The 18180-nt window shown below is 51.7% G+C and overlaps 1 protein-coding gene across 2 annotated transcripts in view; it reads right to left on the bottom strand.

The window, feature by feature from the left end:
- The window catches only part of LOC119228786 (diacylglycerol kinase beta), a 37229-nt gene extending 19786 nt beyond the window's left edge, over nucleotides 1-17443 (bottom strand). The window contains exons 1-18 of one of the 2 annotated variants that reach the window (XM_062564837.1): nucleotides 17379-17443; nucleotides 16535-16685; nucleotides 15506-15568; nucleotides 14978-15232; nucleotides 14222-14374; nucleotides 13913-13962; nucleotides 13411-13485; nucleotides 13175-13294; nucleotides 12528-12645; nucleotides 9836-9924; nucleotides 9605-9721; nucleotides 9178-9276; nucleotides 8718-8828; nucleotides 8561-8634; nucleotides 7128-7202; nucleotides 4952-5037; nucleotides 4745-4834; nucleotides 2462-2622 (exon numbers count right to left, since the gene is read on the bottom strand). In XM_062564837.1, coding sequence (XP_062420821.1) covers nucleotides 2462-2622; nucleotides 4745-4834; nucleotides 4952-5037; nucleotides 7128-7202; nucleotides 8561-8634; nucleotides 8718-8828; nucleotides 9178-9276; nucleotides 9605-9721; nucleotides 9836-9924; nucleotides 12528-12645; nucleotides 13175-13294; nucleotides 13411-13485; nucleotides 13913-13962; nucleotides 14222-14374; nucleotides 14978-15232; nucleotides 15506-15568; nucleotides 16535-16655 — 1857 coding nt within the window. In that variant the 5' untranslated portion in view covers nucleotides 16656-16685; nucleotides 17379-17443. The remainder of the gene's footprint in view (nucleotides 1-2461; nucleotides 2623-4744; nucleotides 4835-4951; nucleotides 5038-7127; nucleotides 7203-8560; nucleotides 8635-8717; nucleotides 8829-9177; nucleotides 9277-9604; nucleotides 9722-9835; nucleotides 9925-12527; nucleotides 12646-13174; nucleotides 13295-13410; nucleotides 13486-13912; nucleotides 13963-14221; nucleotides 14375-14977; nucleotides 15233-15505; nucleotides 15569-16534; nucleotides 16686-17378) is intronic. The other variant, XM_062564838.1, reaches the window with a different exon arrangement.
- Nucleotides 17444-18180: the final 737 nt, after the last annotated feature.

Below are 18180 nucleotides of genomic sequence, written 5' to 3'. Positions count from 1 at the left end.
GATTTAAGATGATACGAAAGTCTGTCTCCCCCGTGTTCCAAACGCGCCGAAAAGCCAAGATGGCGCCGGAGAAAGCTTCGACAGTCCACCAACACACGGGTGACATGACTGGTTATGTAGAGTCTATGGTTAAATGCATTCTGTATTCAGTGTTTGCTTTCTCATGGTCTGAGTTGGTAGCCAGTTGTTAAAACTCCTCCTCTATCAGCGCACACAACTTTAGGTATGTTTCAAGCTTTTTTTTTTTACCCAGAAAACCAATATTTACAAACTCGTTTTTGCCCCGAGGGATTCGTGCAATCATATTTGATCTAAAATATAGGAACAGATTGAAGCAGAAGTCACATAATAGTCTCCTTCGATTTGATCAGAAGACTCTAATACGTGACTACTGTGCAACTGTAAATCATTTACAGTCCCGAGTGCCTTGGCTGAGCCAACCACACGCTCCACACCATGTCATCCACAATTAAGTCAGCGAGATGAAGGACAGATGACTGCGCGAGCTTTCAGACGACTCGGCCTTGCCAGCCTCCCGTCTCCACGGCAACCAAACCGCGAGCGGCGCGGCCCGCGGTCGGGACGACGGGGGAAACGCAGAACCCGTGTATGGTTGGTGGAGCAGATCCCGAGGGTTACTGATGGCCACCTCGTTGGCGTGAGGCACACACGTCTGCTCAGGTGCCGCGTGCTCCAGAGATACCCGGCCATCTGTCCCGGGGGGGGCTCCGGGGGGGCACGGCGATCTGTCGCTTTGTTTAATGGCCGTGAAACGCTGGCGTGTTTTCAGAACCCGACAAAAAGCAGCCCATGGTCCACACGGCCAAACTCTACAATAAAAGACATTATATTTGTGCCTTCTGCCAGCGAGAGAAACCCAAACAGCAACGATTTAGCCTCGTAATCCGTAACGGATCCTTTCTGTGAGTCTCAGACCCCAGAATATTCCTCCCCACTGACGACGTAAATCTTTAAAAATGACGTGGACTACTTTTAGAAACAGACCTGAATGCATTTGGAGTTATAGGGAGGTTTTGTGAAAAGACAAATACTTTTAAAGTATGAGAATGGAAATTGATTCCATAAATTCATTAGAGTTAAAGTTGTATACCTTTAACCCAACAGGGATTTGATTACTGCCAAGTAGCAACAATATAATTTACTTTACACATTATCACGTTTCACATGACAACCACGTGCAAATGTACATATGGCAGCGACACATTAGTGTGCCATTGGCTTCCTCCGTGTGATATTGTGACACATATGCAGATAGCAGTGGGGGAGGAGGGGGGGGGGGGGGGGGCAGTTATACAACATCCCCGTGATTCATCCTCTTCTTGCCAAAAAACCATTTATTCCTACCCGCGCACATATGTCTTCTTCACTCTTGTGTCACTTCTGCTATTTATAGTCATACGTACTTTTTCATCATCAGCTTTATTGTGCTTGACAAAAAAAGAAGAAAAAAGTCAGCTGGCCCCTGTTTACTGGAACAAGTACTGACTCAGCTCCAAGTTAGTCAAAACCCCAATATCAGTCCGGTTTCCATAGCAACACTGAAATACACTATCCTCCTTTTTTTTCGTGTTCAATGCAACCGCATGGTCGGTTCCACGTTTAATGGAGCCCTTCTGGAATTCTCCCGGGTGGCGTTTGCATTCTTGCGAGTACAGAACCCAAATCGGTGAGGTTTCGGTCTACCCGCCGCGAAGAAGCGCTGAAGCTAAGTCACCAGCTCCGTGAGAACTTCACAGACACCTTGTTTTGGTCTCCTCTCCAAAAACGTCCCTGAGCTTTTAGACTTTTAGTATCTCCATCAGGATATGGTAAAGAGGTTGCTAAGCAACTGGGACCTGGCAGCATCTTTCTTCCCTCCAATTAAAAGAGGATACCCGCCCAGGGTGGGAAAACAGAAACTCACTGATGAATCTGCTAATTGGTCGTGTCCTCAAAGACCAGGTAATCTCTGTCCCTGAGTTGCTTCGGTTGCAGTGCAGTCAGACAGGTTCGGGGAAAGGTTTTCGACATGTTGTCATATGTCATTCAGCGTATCATATATACGATTGTGATGTTAAATTAGTCATGGTCCTATATATGCACCTGTCTCTGGTTCCAAATAACATTCAAATTCATCTTAGAGGAATTATGTCTCTACAGACTTCATCGTACAAGGATAAAAGGCCTCTATTTGAATCATCTGTACCAGTAACGTCTCGCTCATTAGCTCCGTATTCTCGTACCGGCCGTGACGCACGGACCGAAAGAGTTTGGATTCGTCGAACCACTTGAATGGATGGTTATTATTTTGCTTTTCAAAATGTCACCGTTGAACAAGCAAGAATTAGCTTTGAATACCTATTTCGGGTTCTGTAAGAGGTACATGTAAAGTAGTATCCACCATGTGCCCAGGAAACCGAATGACGCCATCAGTCGCGCGCACTGTGCTCCGTTTCCTCACCACTCCGATGGAGAAGTAGTTGTTGACGATGCTGTAGGGGACGGGGTCTCCCTTCTCCTCCTTGTCGTCGGGGACGATGTCGATGTTCCAGCGGTCCAGCACCACCTCGTTGCTGTGCTCGATGTCCCGGAGGAACTTCGGCAGGCTGCCGCCCTCGTAACCTGCGGAGAGCGCGCGCAGCGGTCAGAGGCGCCAGCGGGCAGCGGCCCTCGGGCGCCACGGGCCGGACATCGGCGCATCGCTTCACTGAAGGGAAATGCGGCGGCTTAAACATATATTCACATTTTAGATAATACTCTTCTTCCGGCTTTGCGGCAGCAGCTCGGGGACCTGCTCTGACCTTCAGCTCATCCGTAACCTCGGGGACGGGCGCCAAGGGCCTCACAGAATGTTGGTCAATTGTGCAAATGCAAAGAAAACAACCCACGGACATCATTTTTATATGAAAGAAAATTGCATGAGGAAGGAGGCGAGGGGGAATCTAGATGTACTTTTGAAATAAATATGAAAGAAATAATTTAATCAGAAGTCCTTCACTATTTATTTAAAGCCCTCCATTAAACTAGTGAAGGGTGGATTATATGGCTTGAGACTTGCAGCAAAGTGGCGCTGATGAGGCCACCCCGAACCTGCCCGAGGCATGACAGCACCCCGGGGTGCCCCCCCTCCCCCCTCCAGGCTTTAGGTGGCAGCTGACAGACCATCACACCGAGAGCCTCACAAAACACCATATTCTGAAACACTTTCAAATACAAAAGCAATTTCACGGGGGAACAATTTCTTTTTTATGGAATAACTGTTCCATAAATTTTACCACATTTTACCCAAACATGCGCACGCACACACACACACACACACGCGCACGTTATCATCGACACACTGGGGGGGCTCTGGAGGAGTTGGGGCAGACACGATGGTGAGAAACACTCGACGGGCCGCGACAAACTCCTCTGCATCTGACACGATGAGTGAGGCCTCGCTTCCACAATTCAGATTTCGGCTGAAGCTGTCGTGACGTCATCTCCAGCGTGACGGGTCTGTGCTGCTTGACGCCATGTGAACGTGGACCAAAAAATGAAACACGAACCAGGGCGAATATGAATTTAATTAAGGCCATTTGACAAGATGTCAGGATATTTCACTGTGGTGGCGGGCGTGGTTTCAGCCCGGCTGCAGGTGGGAGAGAGGGGGAGCGGCTCGGGGGAACGGTGCCAGGTGGAAACAATGATAATCATGTGTGTGTGTGTGTGCTCTGCCCAATATAACAGTGAGGCGGGAGCGAGGAAGGGGGGGAGACCGAGCGAGCGGCGTGTCCTTGCGAGAGGGAGCAAAATAATTGAAATAATAAAAACCGTTGAAACCCACCACCCTGGTGTCAGTGCCTGTGTCCGGAGCCGTACTAACCCACACCGTACATTCACAAACAGGCCTAAAATGTCTCTACAGGGAGGTTCATCCTCTGGGGAACACTTGATGGATGTGAAGTTTAACCTGCTGGTGGCACTTCAGGGGATCTCAAAGTAAGGACAATTCACCCATGAGATCTGTGGCAAAATTCCTGGAACTAAAAATCTTTTTTTTTCGTGGCGATTTATCTCACGTTCTTCAGTCTGGACTAAAGTGCCGGACCAATAAGGGCTTCCCCAGAGCCACGCCATTAACAAAGGCTGCAGAGACTGGGGCTCATACTTCAATGTTTACTTCTGCAAAAGATGATCTATTGAACAAGTCCCAAAGCCCCCCCCCCCCCCACTTGAAACCGGCTGTTTATTGACAAAAAGTCATTCCTAAGCCTGGGTAAGTGCTCTGCTGGTCCTCCAAGCTGCAACAATCAAGCCTTTCTAATTACTGGCCCAAAGCGCTGCAACAAATCAATGGCACTCTGCATATTAACACTTTTTAATTTGACGCGTAAGAGCTCACGCTTCCCTCTTTCATTTCCGTGATTCATGCTCACACACGACTGCCTGGACTTTTGCATTCTAGTGTGCAACTGAGAGCCTGAGCCAAGTGTTCAGACTTCTACCGAGTCAATCAAATGGCCATTTTAAGCCTGCTCCTTCTTCAATGGACCAGCTCATCCAACACCTCCGACGTCCCCCTGAAATATTTGGAGGACGGCTGCAGATTCTTTGTCTCCTTCAGCGGTCTTTTGTCAGTATGATATCAAATCGACATCGAAAGAAGCCGCCCTGCTTAAGTTTCCTACACAAGTCAGACGTAGCGTGAATGGTTGAACACACACACACACACACACACACACACACACACGCAGGGGCTCACCTCCTCCCCAGCGTAAGCAGCGCGCCAGGTCGTTCCCTGTTCCCAGAGGGAGGATGGCCACCGGAGGATGCCTGGCGAAGTTGGCTTTATCTGCGTGCAAAGAGCGACGGGTCAACTTGGGACAACTTAAGTGGCTCTTTTATCTTTGCACTTCGGCCCCCTTGTTTGTTTTAAACATTCCAACGCTGAAGGTGTTGTTTTGTGTACCTATACAGTCGAGGATCCAGCCCACAGTGCCGTCGCCCCCGCAGGCCAGCACCCGGAAATCGGGGACGTCGTGGAAGAAGTTGAGCCTGCGACGACAAAACATCCAGAAGCTTCAACTGTGATCACAGGAGCAAACCAGCTCCTTCGTCGGGCCGAGACGGGGGAGGCACGCAGTGGCTGAATCATTGTCCCCCCCCCCTCCCCCCTAGAAACGCCCTTCAAAGGGACCTTTAGTGCGCGTCGGGACAAAGGTGTCGACGGTAGCTTTCATCTCTCTCCGTCAGGAGGCAGCTGCTCACAGGGGATGAGCCCCTTTCACACCGACCAGCTGGTCCCCCCCCCACCCTGAGATAAATCAGGAGAAGCTCTGGTGATGGTGGTGGGCGGGCTCTTTAAATATTAAACTTAAAAGCATGAATGTGGGGATATTAGTTTTCTCGCTGAGAGGAAATCTGAAATGATGTTGTTCCTGTTTGCCGTCGCGCTCCACTCTCCGAACTATTAAAAACGCATCAATGCGAGACGTGATGCTTCATTACGATGAACAAGGACGCTGTGGCTCAAACCCAATGTCCCCCCTAAACAAACCTCGCTTTGATGCCTTCAAAAAATAGGATTTTCAATTGAGGGTATTTATTCATTGGTTTTACTCTGCGATGTGAACGTCTTCCAGGCTCTTTCCTCATAAGATGAGAGGTCAGTTTAAGGTTTGAATGACTTAATGAATAATTTGAGGAATAAATTAAGAAATAGCGACTGATTTTGTGTAGTTTTTCTCCCGTCTCCATGCGTTCACTGGTTATCCCGTTTTTGACGTCACACTGCAATGACTTGTGGGTAATTCCCCTTGAATTTAGGGCTAATAAAGCGCCTCAAACCCACACAGAGTGCGTGAGCGTGGACACCGGGCCTGGACCTATAGGTCCATGGCACCAACGCGTCTAATCAGCCTATAGGTCAGTGAACAGAGCGTCTACTCAACATCACCATCACCATCAGCGCGGTGAGAGACAGAAACACAGCTCCACGTCTGCTCTGAACCCGGCCGATCTCGACTGCTCCGACGGGTCGGCAGAAACATCGGCGAAGAGCCGCCCGCCCCGGGAGGCTTCGAAACTGACCGAGGCGGCTCCAACATTGTTTGTAGTGACTTGAAAACACAGCGAGCAATCGCACCGCCCCAAACAAATGACTCAGCGCGAGCTGCCTCTCGCCGGGGGGAGGCTGTTGCTAGGGGAGCCCATGGTAACGGTTGTGGAGAGCTCGGAGAGAAGGTTAACCCTCTACGTGTAAACAGACCTTCATTAAGGCCTTTGTGTTTAGTTCTAAGTGTGCGTTTAATATCCACCGGACGTCTTTAGAAGGGACGAAGGAGAGGAGAAACGATTCCTGTTAATGCCTCTTTTCTTTTTGTTTTTTTAACGGATTTGAAAAAAGCTGAACCCCCCCCGACAGTCGAGTCCCTCATGGGGGGTGAACACAGCGCGTTTGTCTGCACGTGTCCCCTGCGGTCACACCTGAGTGCGTCTTTGTGTGTCTGTGAACAGAGGAGGAGACGGATTCACATAAGTGGAAGACAACGGGCGAGCGGAGTGCTTCCCCTTAAAGCTAAAGCATTTACAGCCTTCAGGCTGCGTCTTTTTCTGCCTTTAATGGACGAGAGGTGCAGCAGCATTTATTTGCAAGTACAAGCTGTGCTCAGCGTTGGCATGAGAGCGAGTGTGTGTGCGTGTGTGTGTCTGTGTCTGTGTGTGTGTGTCGAGAGGTCAAAGGCACAGTGCGGCAGTAATGCCGTGTTCCCATTCCCCTTCAACGACCTCCACATTTTAGAGAGGTGGTGTTCTGACAGCAAAGCTGAAAAATAATTAACTGTTCTGCAGATTCCTGACGCTTCGTTCTGAGACGCTAACTCCCGACCCGTAAAAGTAACCCAAACCCGAACCCATCTGTTAATGAGAAATAGCTTCCTTTCTTTGTGCCGGTTGATCAATTCTTCATCCATTTATCCATGTTTTAATGTTGTAACAGGCTGGTGGAGGCCTGTATATTACACCACGCTGATTGATGCGACTAACTGGTACAGAACTTCACGCTGACATTTTGGAACGCACCAGATAATAATTGTCTCCGCTGATGATGTCGATGCATTGACTTGAGATCCGAGAGGAAGACTTACCCTACCATTGGTCCCCCTTGCTCCAGACTGTACACCTGCCTGGGGTTTAGAAGGTACCTGAACTTCCTCAGCACCCTGGAAGAGGACACACAGACAGCACACAGGTCAGAAATACATCCGACCTACATACGCGGCATGTTACATCAGACTCCTGACATTCACACACAGTCATAATACTCCAGGCTCTCTTTGTTACAATAATGAAAAGCAGCCTCTGGAGGCCCAGCGACACGCTGTGCGATGACAGCGATCTTTAATGCGTTTCACACCTCGCTGGACGTGTCTAACAGAATCAGCGTCGGATGGTGCAATAAGGATAATGTTGGGATGAAGATACCTAAATAACTCTGGGTCTCCAGAAGAAGCTTTAGGGATCAAAGCGCCTCCACTGTCGACATTACCGTGCTATTACATCATCATTAGGTCATTAAAATCATAACGATCTTTTCTTCAAGTCAACAAACGCGACAGAGCTCCATTGAAGGCATGTGAGGTGACTTCTGTACAACCTCCACGCGCATCTCAAACAATCTGCTCTGCAGACGTAATCCTGCACAGAAAATAATCACGGCAGAGATCAGGAAGAAGGCGGATGAAAGGGACCAAGAAGCGGAGAGTTTGGGTTTGCGTGCTCTTCTATCTCTTCTATCTCCTCCATCTCCTCCATCTCCTCCGCCTCTTTGCTCTCGCAAACTGACGCAGCAGTTGACCTTGTGAGGGTCACCTGCCCGTTGAGGCCGGGACGTCGCTCCTATTTCACCGGCCGGGCTGCTTCCCCTGCAGCACGAGGCCGGCCGCTGCATTCGAGTGGATGAGTTCGTCTCAATAGAAAGTGCCTCGGCCGCGCTGATGGAGGATGGAACTACTAATCAGGTTTATCAATCCAATCAAACTGAAAACGTTTTCAAACGAAGAAAAAAAATAGCCTTTGGTTTCTGTTTTTTTCTTTTCTTTTGCTGTGTAATTACTATTAATAGAAAACAATTTCCTTTCTAATGGCAATAAAGCGCGGGTTGCTGTGGTAACGACCCAGGCCGATGCGGAGCGACAGGGTATGATTGGTCTCTGTTGGTGCCGTCGGTGGGGGTCCGGAGGGGAACAATAAGGACTTTATTTAAAGCTTTAATAGCCCCTGTCATCTTTGTGACGGGAGGTGGAGAACGTACGTTACCCTTGGTGACAGAAATCTGAGGCACACAAACATCTCAAATACAAAATAAAAAGTGGGGAATAAACTCTACTAAAGCAAGCACAATCAAATGTTAAAACCAAACAGTGACAATTCTAATGAAATTGATGCTGAAATGACAAATGTAAAATGTAAAAAATAACTGGAAAATTTGATTTTTGGCCTCATCTTTCCAGATGAGGCCAAAGGGCTTTCCTCAACTCCTGTAACCAGACCAGCTGGTGTGCGGGTGGTTGGAACTTACCGCTCCCCCTGTCTCCCTCCACTCTTGGGATTGACCAGCACCAGGAGCGGGTGCGTCCCCGGCAGGGGGCTGATCTGCAGACGGGGAGGAAAAACAGCCTCAGGCGTCCGCTCTCCAGCTTCAGGGGGCGACGGCCTCCGAAGCCGACGGGACGTACCTGCAGAGCCTGTCCGTCTCCAGGGGAGAACTTGAACGTCTGGGTGATGTCGTCGGGGCTGGTGCTGGGGGGCGACTCCCCCTCGCCGCGCTTCACCACAGAATGACGGTCCTGCGTGGAGGGGGGCGGGAGGGGGGGGTGTTTCGGCACTTTAAAGACATTTCCTGCATGTACTTTATCTTTATAAATGCGGGCGTGCACTGCGAGGGCCTTGCGTTCCTGCGCGAACTGCCCACCATTATTGTCGATGTCATCCGTGTAAATCAGCTTGTCGATGAGCAATTTGTGGGGAAAATTGAGAAGTCGGACCACAAACGCACGGCATGACTTGGTGGAGAGAGAGATGTTGAATTGAGACTAATTTCGATAAACCCCCCACTTAGCTAGCTCAACGCCGCTTTTTTAGAAGGTGCACAGTCCGGATCTTACAGAGCTGAGAGACAGAAAAAGCATCCCTCACCAAGACGACGGGGCAGATGTACGAGGGCAACAGAGTGTGGTCCCTCAAGGCTCCTCCATCACACTCCTGCTTCACGTTGGATGCACACTTATTGTGGAGCTGCGGGGGGGAGAGCAGAGGCACTGTGTGTGTGAATCCGTCTGTGAGAGAACACACCGGCTAAATAGCATCCATCAAAACTAGTTGGACATTTCTATGCAGAATCCTTTTCATGCTGAAATGAGAACAACTGATTTGTGAAATTGAGAGTTGTGGCAAAATAATGGATGTTGATCCAGCAACAGGTCAGCGGTGACATCTAGTGGATTTAAGGAGCAATGCAGGGAGCACAGAGAGCTTTCATAAACACTCCCATGAATCCCAGAAGCAACGCTTTGTTCTAGCCGTCGGAGCAGAACGCGCTCGGATGGATCTGATCTGCACTCACAGAGATCTGGCACCAGACGCAGTGGAGGCCCGTCAGGCCCTGGTAGCACTTGATGCTCCTGTGACAGCGGTCGCACTTTGTGGGCGAGTTCCCCTCCATCCAAACGTGCTGCATAGCCTGCAGGGAGAGAAACAAACCATCGAGACAGATCCAGGATCAGCTCATGGGGTCGGTGTTCGTCAGTGAAACCCCCCCCCCCCCCCCCTCCGCCCACCGGGCCTCCGTACTCACGTTGGTGTGTCTTCGAGACTTGGCGTAGGTGCTGATGCAGGCGGCGATGTCTTTGGACACACAGCGTTCGTGCACCGTGTACTTGCATACTGGGGGAGAACGGCGAGATCATTGCAACGCGCGATGGGCCTCCGGAGCCAAAATGATGCAGCTCAGAGGCACAAACATGTCAGATGCAGGTGGGAGTGAAGACAAACAGCTTGAGACGAAGGAGGAACAGAGGAGGAGAGGGAGACAGCGATGGAGACGGAGGAGGAACAGAGGAGGAGAGGGAGACAGCGATGGAGACGGAGGAGGAACAGAGGAGGAGAGGGAGACAGCGATGGAGACGGAGGAGGAACATAAGAGGAGAGGGAGACAGCGATGGAGACGGAGGAGGAACAGAGGAGGAGAGAGAGACAGCGATGGAGACGGAGGAGGAACAGAAGAGGAGAGGGAGACAGCGATGGAGACATATGAGGAACAGAGGAGGAGAGAGAGACAGCGATGGAGACGGAGGAGGAACAGAAGAGGAGAGGGAGACAGCGATGGAGACGGAGGAGGAACAGAGGAGGAGAGGGAGACAGCGATGGAGACGGAGGAGGAACAGAGGAGGAGAGGGAGACAGCGATGGAGACGGAGGAGGAACATAAGAGGAGAGGGAGACAGCGATGGAGACGGAGGAGGAACAGAGGAGGAGAGAGAGACAGCGATGGAGACGGAGGAGGAACAGAAGAGGAGAGGGAGACAGCGATGGAGACATATGAGGAACAGAGGAGGAGAGAGAGACAGCGATGGAGACGGAGGAGGAACAGAAGAGGAGAGGGAGACAGCGATGGAGACGGAGGAGGAACAGAGGAGGAGAGGGAGACAGCGATGGAGACGGAGGAGGAACAGAGGAGGAGAGGGAGACAGCGATGGAGACGGAGGAGGAACAGAGGAGGAGAGGGAGACAGCGATGGAGACGGAGGAGGAACAGAGGAGGAGAGGGAGACAGCGATGGAGACGGAGGAGGAACAGAAGAGGAGAGGGAGACAGCGATGGAGACGGAGGAGGAACAGACGAGGAGAGGGAGACAGCGATGGAGACATATGAGGAACAGAGGAGGAGAGGGAGACAGCGATGGAGACGGAGGAGGAACAGAGGAGGAGAGGGAGACAGCGATGGAGACGGAGGAGGAACAGAGGAGGAGAGGGAGACAGCGATGGAGACGGAGGAGGAACAGAGGAGGAGAGGGAGACAGCGATGGAGACGGAGGAGGAACAGAAGAGGAGAGGGAGACAGCGATGGAGACGGAGGAGGAACAGAAGAGGAGAGGGAGACAGCGATGGAGACGGAGGAGGAACAGAGGAGGAGAGGGAGACAGCGATGGAGACGGAGGAGGAACAGAGGAGGAGAGAGAGACAGCGATGGAGACGGAGGAGGAACAGAAGAGGAGAGGGAGACAGCGATGGAGACGGAGGAGGAACAGAGGAGGAGAGAGAGACAGCGATGGAGACGGAGGAGGAACAGAAGAGGAGAGGGAGACAGCGATGGAGACGGAGGAGGAACAGAGGAGGAGAGAGAGACAGCGATGGAGACGGAGGAGGAACAGAAGAGGAGAGGGAGACAGCGATGGAGACGGAGGAGGAACAGAGGAGGAGAGGGAGACAGCGATGGAGACGGAGGAGGAACAGAGGAGGAGAGGGAGACAGCGATGGAGACGGAGGAGGAACAGAAGAGGAGAGGGAGACAGCGATGGAGACGGAGGAGGAACAGAAGAGGAGAGGGAGACAGCGATGGAGACGGAGGAGGAACAGAGGAGGAGAGGGAGACAGCGATGGAGACGGAGGAGGAACAGAGGAGGAGAGAGAGACAGCGATGGAGACGGAGGAGGAACAGAAGAGGAGAGGGAGACAGCGATGGAGACGGAGGAGGAACAGAGGAGGAGAGAGAGACAGCGATGGAGACGGAGGAGGAACAGAAGAGGAGAGGGAGACAGCGATGGAGACGGAGGAGGAACAGAGGAGGAGAGAGAGACAGCGATGGAGACGGAGGAGGAACAGAAGAGGAGAGGGAGACAGCGATGGAGACGGAGGAGGAACAGAGGAGGAGAGGGAGACAGCGATGGAGACGGAGGAGGAACAGAAGAGGAGAGGGAGACAGCGATGGAGACGGAGGAGGAACAGAGGAGGAGAGAGAGACAGCGATGGAGACGGAGGAGGAACAGAAGAGGAGAGGGAGACAGCGATGGAGACGGAGGAGGAACAGAGGAGGAGAGAGAGAGACAGCGATGGAGACGGAGGAGGAACAGAAGAGGAGAGGGAGACAGCGATGGAGACGGAGGAGGAACAGAGGAGGAGAGGGAGACAGCGATGGAGACGGAGGAGGAACAGAGGAGGAGAGGGAGACAGCGATGGAGACGGAGGAGGAACAGAGGAGGAGAGAGAGACAGCGATGGAGACGGAGGAGGAACAGAGGAGGAGAGGGAGACAGCGATGGAGACGGAGGAGGAACAGAGGAGGAGAGAGAGACAGCGATGGAGATGGAGGAGGAACAGAAGAGGAGAGGGAGACAGCGATGGAGACGGAGGAGGAACAGAGGAGGAGAGGGAGACAGCGATGGAGACGGAGGAGGAACAGAGGAGGAGAGGGAGACAGCGATGGAGACGGAGGAGGAACAGAGGAGGAGAGAGAGACAGCGATGGAGACAGAGGAGGAGCGGTGGGACTCACGGGAGCAGCACAGGCCCTGCTTGCGGACCCCCAGCAGCATGGTGTGGCAGTAGTTGCAGTAGGCGGGTTTGTTGAAGTGCTTCAGGCGCCACACGTGCTGCCCGTCCTCCTGGACGTTCTGGGAGGAGACAACACGGATCAAAACTCCTCCCGACGCGGCGAGCACTCGATAAACATGGAGTTTTAGATCAGATTTAATTCTGCATTGCACAGAAGAGCTGCACAGTGGTAAAATATATATAAGTTACCAATGAGGGTTGTGAAGGAAGAAGGGGGGGGGCGTTGTTAATGCCTCAATATTACCCTCAATATTATGCTATCTCGCCCTTTTCCATTTTTTTCTACCTCATATAACGCAGGTATACGCAGGTTAATATCAAGCTACTGTATGGTTAACACTGAAGTAAGGACATGATATTACCAACCTCTAAATTCAACTATTACCAGTGTTTTACTGGGCTTTTCACAGATATACAGTATCATCACAGAGACAATAAATGGCTGTCTAAGACACTCGATATGAGGTAATAAAGAGGCAGGGAGCCCTTAAGATGTAAATCTGTAATAAATGCCAGTAGTTGTAACACAAGATACATTTGAGCACAGCTGTGTGAGGGCAAAGCGTACAGTTAGTCTTTGATAAGTACCGTTTCCATGCCCAGCAGGACCAGCAGAGGGATGGTGGTGAGGCCTCCTCGGATCCACTCCTCCAGCGTGACCGTCCCGTCTCCGTCGTAGTCGATCTCTTCCATCATCTCCTTCAGTATCTGAGGGGGGAGAGAGACACGTACCGTCCTCAGAACCAGAGAGACTGCAGAGACGGAGGCAGCCTCCCGCGCACGAAGGGTGTCAAAAAGTCTTGAAGCGGCGTGCGTTTGCTCACCGGTCGCAGCTCCGTCGAGTCCCACTCCAGATACTCTGCCACATGCACCATCTGATTGATGATGCGATCCAGCTCCTGCACCAAGAGAACCGGGCGTTACCTCCTGCTCGAACCAAGCAGGCCTCGTGCATTTTGAACATGGATGGCACGCAACATCGCAGCCTTTGGGTCAGGAGAACCCTTTCCGGCAGTTTCTCTAACAACCAGCAGGGGGCCAAGTTCAAGATTCAGAATGAAAAGAAGTCGAGAAGAAAACGACTACTTCTTTATTTATGTATTGTTATTATTAACAACAAAAAGAGATCATTCTGACCTCCATTTCATGATCATTTATATACGTTTGTATTCATACAACATGTGTATGTTCACGGAGAAGAACACAAAAAGGACTGAACAGGTCAGGTTTAAACACGCAGTGCTCAGGTGTCTATTCTTAGAGCGGCTGTGTACACAGGGCAAAGGGAGAGACAGGGGGGGGGGGGGGGCAGGAGGAGTCACTCACCGAGCTGTCCAGGACCCCGTTGCCGTCTGTGTCGTACAGCCGGAACATGACTGGAGGGGGACGGAGAGAGCAGAGGTCACACGGGGACTCGGTTACCCACAATTCACCTCGTCAGAGTGCAACAGGCGCTGCCTCGGACGCCCGAGGGGTCCAGAGGGGTCCAGTGACCTGTCCTGTGTGGGAGGTGTGACCCCCCCGAATACCTACGGCTCCGGGGACGGACCGGCCTTATTAATCAGGGGCCCCCGGCACACACAGACAGCTCGACCCCCCCCCCCCCCCCCGACCCCTCAAACCCCCGTCACTCACACTCCAGCTTGTCCTCCGGCGTCCCCCTCTCCAGCAGAGAGAGGTAGCAGACGATGTCCTTTAGAAAGACCACCTGGGGGGACGGCGAGGGGGGGCCCTTCTGTGGCGACGGGCTCCTCCTCAGCGACAGATGCTTCTCCGAGTGGCTCCTCTCTGAGGACGCACGACACAAGAGTTCAACGCTACACACGTGGCTCCTGTGCCGGGGGGGGGGGGGGAGAGGAGGGGGGGTGTAGTGGAAGCAGCAGTAAATCACACATTAAAGTATTAGTAGGAGAGGTTTAGGGAACTCTGATCCCAGAGCTCTGCAGACCGAAACAACACGACACCAAGAGACGGGTGGAAGCCGTACGAAAGGTGGATTACTGCACACACACACACACACACACACACACACACACTCACACACACACACACACACACACACACACACACACACACACACACACACACACACACTGTTGTAATAATTTTAGCGTGTTATTCTCTCTACTGCGTCTTCTAAAAAAGGATCAAACATTAGGAAACAGCATTTGGGTTCGTTTCCAACAAATATAGACATTTAATCATTGGCAGAAGGCCCAATGCGTGTGTTCAACACAATTATTTGTTTTCTGAAATGGGGCATTACCTAGAGACCTTTTATGTTTGTTGTATGTATGACTGTAAAGAGCGACACCATTTTTTTAAATTTTTTTTACAACAACCTTTCATCCCGTCCTCCAATTTGCTGGAACCCCTCGCAGCCGATCTCACCTGGGGAAAGTTTGGGGGACGCCGGCGACCTGGCGGGACGAGCGTTGGGGGTCAGGGCGTTGCCGCTGCCCTCGGAGGTTTTGACCTGCGTGCAGGGTGATCGGTGGGGCCCCCCGGGTGTGTGGGGCCCCGTCCCGGAACGCTGCGAGGAGGAGCGGGACGAGCAAGGGGAGGCGGCGGCGGCGGCGGCCCCCGAGCCGGGCGGCTCCGGTGTGTGCCGCCCCATCGCAGACAGGATGCTCTTCCCGTTCATACCTGGGGGAGGGGGAGAGAAAAGGGAGTGGGGGGGGGGGTATGAGCCGATGATGTTGACGGGGCAAACACAATACGCACAACCCGAAGCAGACTCCGGGACGACGACCAAAGGACGACACTTTGTTCTAAACACTGGTCCACAGGCCGAATACCACCAACTCACATCCACACAAGCAGAGCACAACAGGAAAAGAAAAGGAGGTGGAGCAGGAGGTCACGGCCAGCGGGGCCCTCGTCCCGTTAAGATGACATCACCCTGCTCTGCTCCAGTACCTGTGATGGGGGCACAGGCCACTTCGGTCTGAATCGAGATGCCTGCGTCAATGGAACGGGCCTCTGTGGGGTCGGTCATTGTTTTTCAGGAGGGGGGATGGGGGGGGGGGCAGACGCAGCGAGAATGAGAGCAGTGCAGAGACGGATCACCTTTCAGCAGTAACAAACCGAGCTGCCTGAATGATGGAGCAGTATAGCAAAATTAAACAGAGAACAGCAAAAGGTACAGATGGTCCAATGTCCCGGTTCCGCTCCAGAGGAGTTTCCTGATTGAACCGGCACCTCAACTTTAACACCAGTGGAAAGTTAACACAGTCGAAATTGGAGTTAAAATCTTTGGTAAAGCCGAACTGGATTCATTCTATACACTAAACGTATGTTTGAACAGAAGTTAGCAGCACAAGATTAGTTAGCAGGAAACAGCAGCATAATCGACTGCAACATTTTACCCCCCCCCCCCAGCTGAAAATGAGCGCTGTGAGCACTGCAGCAGAGACTCAGATACGATGAAGAGGATGAAGCTCACGTCATGTCACGTCTCATGAAATACCTGCTTCCTGTCATTCCTCGTGCTACAGGGTTGTGGTCTTAGTGGCTTGTGGTCTATGATTAATCATAAGCCAGGAATATGAACACTGCTTCACAAACGCCTCATTCCTTCTAAAAGCAGACCACTGGATCACTGCAATTATATTGCGTGTTTTGGGCCATTTTTGGATTCTCCTCCCACTGTGGAGGCTGGCGAGTGATTGATTGACATAGAGAAAGTCATTTTAAGGGTGGAATATTCCTTTTTTGCAGTTATTAGACGAACCGACTGCAGACATAAGAGAAGAGGGGGAAAGCTGGGACGTCACAAAGTAAACTCCATCTGACGAGGTCAGTGTTTGGTGAATCGATATCATGACTCATTTCTCTATGTGATCATTTCTTATGTTGACGTGCCCTGGTTGGGGCACCGTGGATCATTGTTTTAGAAAGTGCATCTTGTTCAGAACGGGGGGGAGGGAGGGAGGGAGGGGGGCGTACCCAGTAAGCTCGCTCCGGCGCGAGACGGATCGGGGGAGCCTCCTCCGGTCTTGCTCTTGAAGGAGGTGAAGAGGTGCTGACACAGCTCCTCTGGGATGTCATTTTCCAGGTAGGTGGCCATGAAGAGCTGGAAGCCCTCGTAGTCAATGGGCTGCAAGAGGAGGGAGGGGGGGGGGTGCAGGTTAAATAAGGTACACTGATGGGTGGAGCTACACCATCCACGGACAGACGACAAATGCGATGGACTTGGATTGGTGACGCGCTGGGATGAAGGTCTGCGGCCCTGGTTTGGGATGATAGCAGAAACAGACAACGTGGTCGGAAGCCATTTAAGAGAAAACAAAACACTTTTCAAATTCACCCAGAGGTCAACCAAGAAAGCGACATGAAAATAGAAAAAAACACACACACCCTTTGCATGAAAACTCACCAGCAACTTTGGTTTTATTGATCTTCCTTCGAGCTAAAAGCTCTGAGTCACTGGGTTCCTTCTGGTAAACAGTTAGCGCTTTTATTTTGAAAGGTAAGAAATCTAGTGGTGGATCTGGTGTTCTCTCACTATGTACCGCGCAGTTTTTATCGTGTCGGTCGGATGGCTCAAAGAAAGAGAAACCAGCCAACAGAAAGAGCAACAGACAGCAAAACACGTCATGTTAGCATTCCTATACCCCCCCCCCCCCGCCCTACCCCCCATCCCTCAGCCATGTGGTGGGTGCACAGGACGCCCCCCCCGGGCCGTGGACAGACCATCTGCAGCGGGTGAGGCGGGGTCATGTGGTGTTAGTGGACACGGTGGGCATGCAGACTCCACACAGCATGCAGGGCTCTGGCGGACCGGCCTTACTTGGTTCAGAACGTCTTGCTTCTGGTTATTTTTATTTTTGTTTTTGTTTACAGTTGGGACGAGGGGAACACAACAGGGAGGGGGAGGGGGGGGGGAAGAGCGAGGGTAGAAGAAGAGAAGGCGTTAGCCACACGGTGTCTACGGGCCGAGCGTTTCAGGACCGCACGCTGGATCAGACGCATCAAGCAAGAGGAAAGACACACAAACCTGCAACCTGGCTGTTGTTGTTGTTTCTTTGCAGTTGTGTCTTTTGGTCATTGTGTGTCCCTTTTTAGTTGTTTTTCTCCTTTCACGGCCACTGTGAGGCTCGCTGCTGTTTAGCATCTTTTTGCCTTTGTGTCCCTTTAAGTCTCTTTGTGTCTCTGAGGTCATCTCGTACTCTGTACCTTCTTTGTGGTCATTTTGTGGTCGCTTGTGTGTCGGTGTGGTTGTGTTGCTTTCATGTCACTTTGTGTTGATGGAGAGTCTCTCCCTCATTGGCACGCTTCTCTCTGAATGACACTTGAAGACCTCAAATCCATCCGGGATTCGCCTGCTTTGCCTCACGTAATGACGTTAATGTCGGCTGGACATCACATGTAGTCAATTACATATTTTGTGCTTCTCTCACCAAATCGACGGTCTCCTCAAACCCTGAATGCAAATATACTGAGAATACGTAATGGGACAGGCAGGCAAACTAAACCACTGAGAACCAAGTGAAGGGACTTAGTGGGAACATGCTGGTAACGAGAAGCAGCTCCGAAAGCATCCTTAACATCCTCACCTCACGAACCACGCGGTGCACCGGGAAACACAACAA

Source organism: Pungitius pungitius, chromosome 10 (assembly GCF_949316345.1).
Source record: "Pungitius pungitius chromosome 10, fPunPun2.1, whole genome shotgun sequence".
NCBI classification, from domain to species: domain Eukaryota; kingdom Metazoa; phylum Chordata; class Actinopteri; order Perciformes; family Gasterosteidae; genus Pungitius; species Pungitius pungitius.
This window is presented reverse-complemented; position numbering and strand designations above follow the sequence as displayed.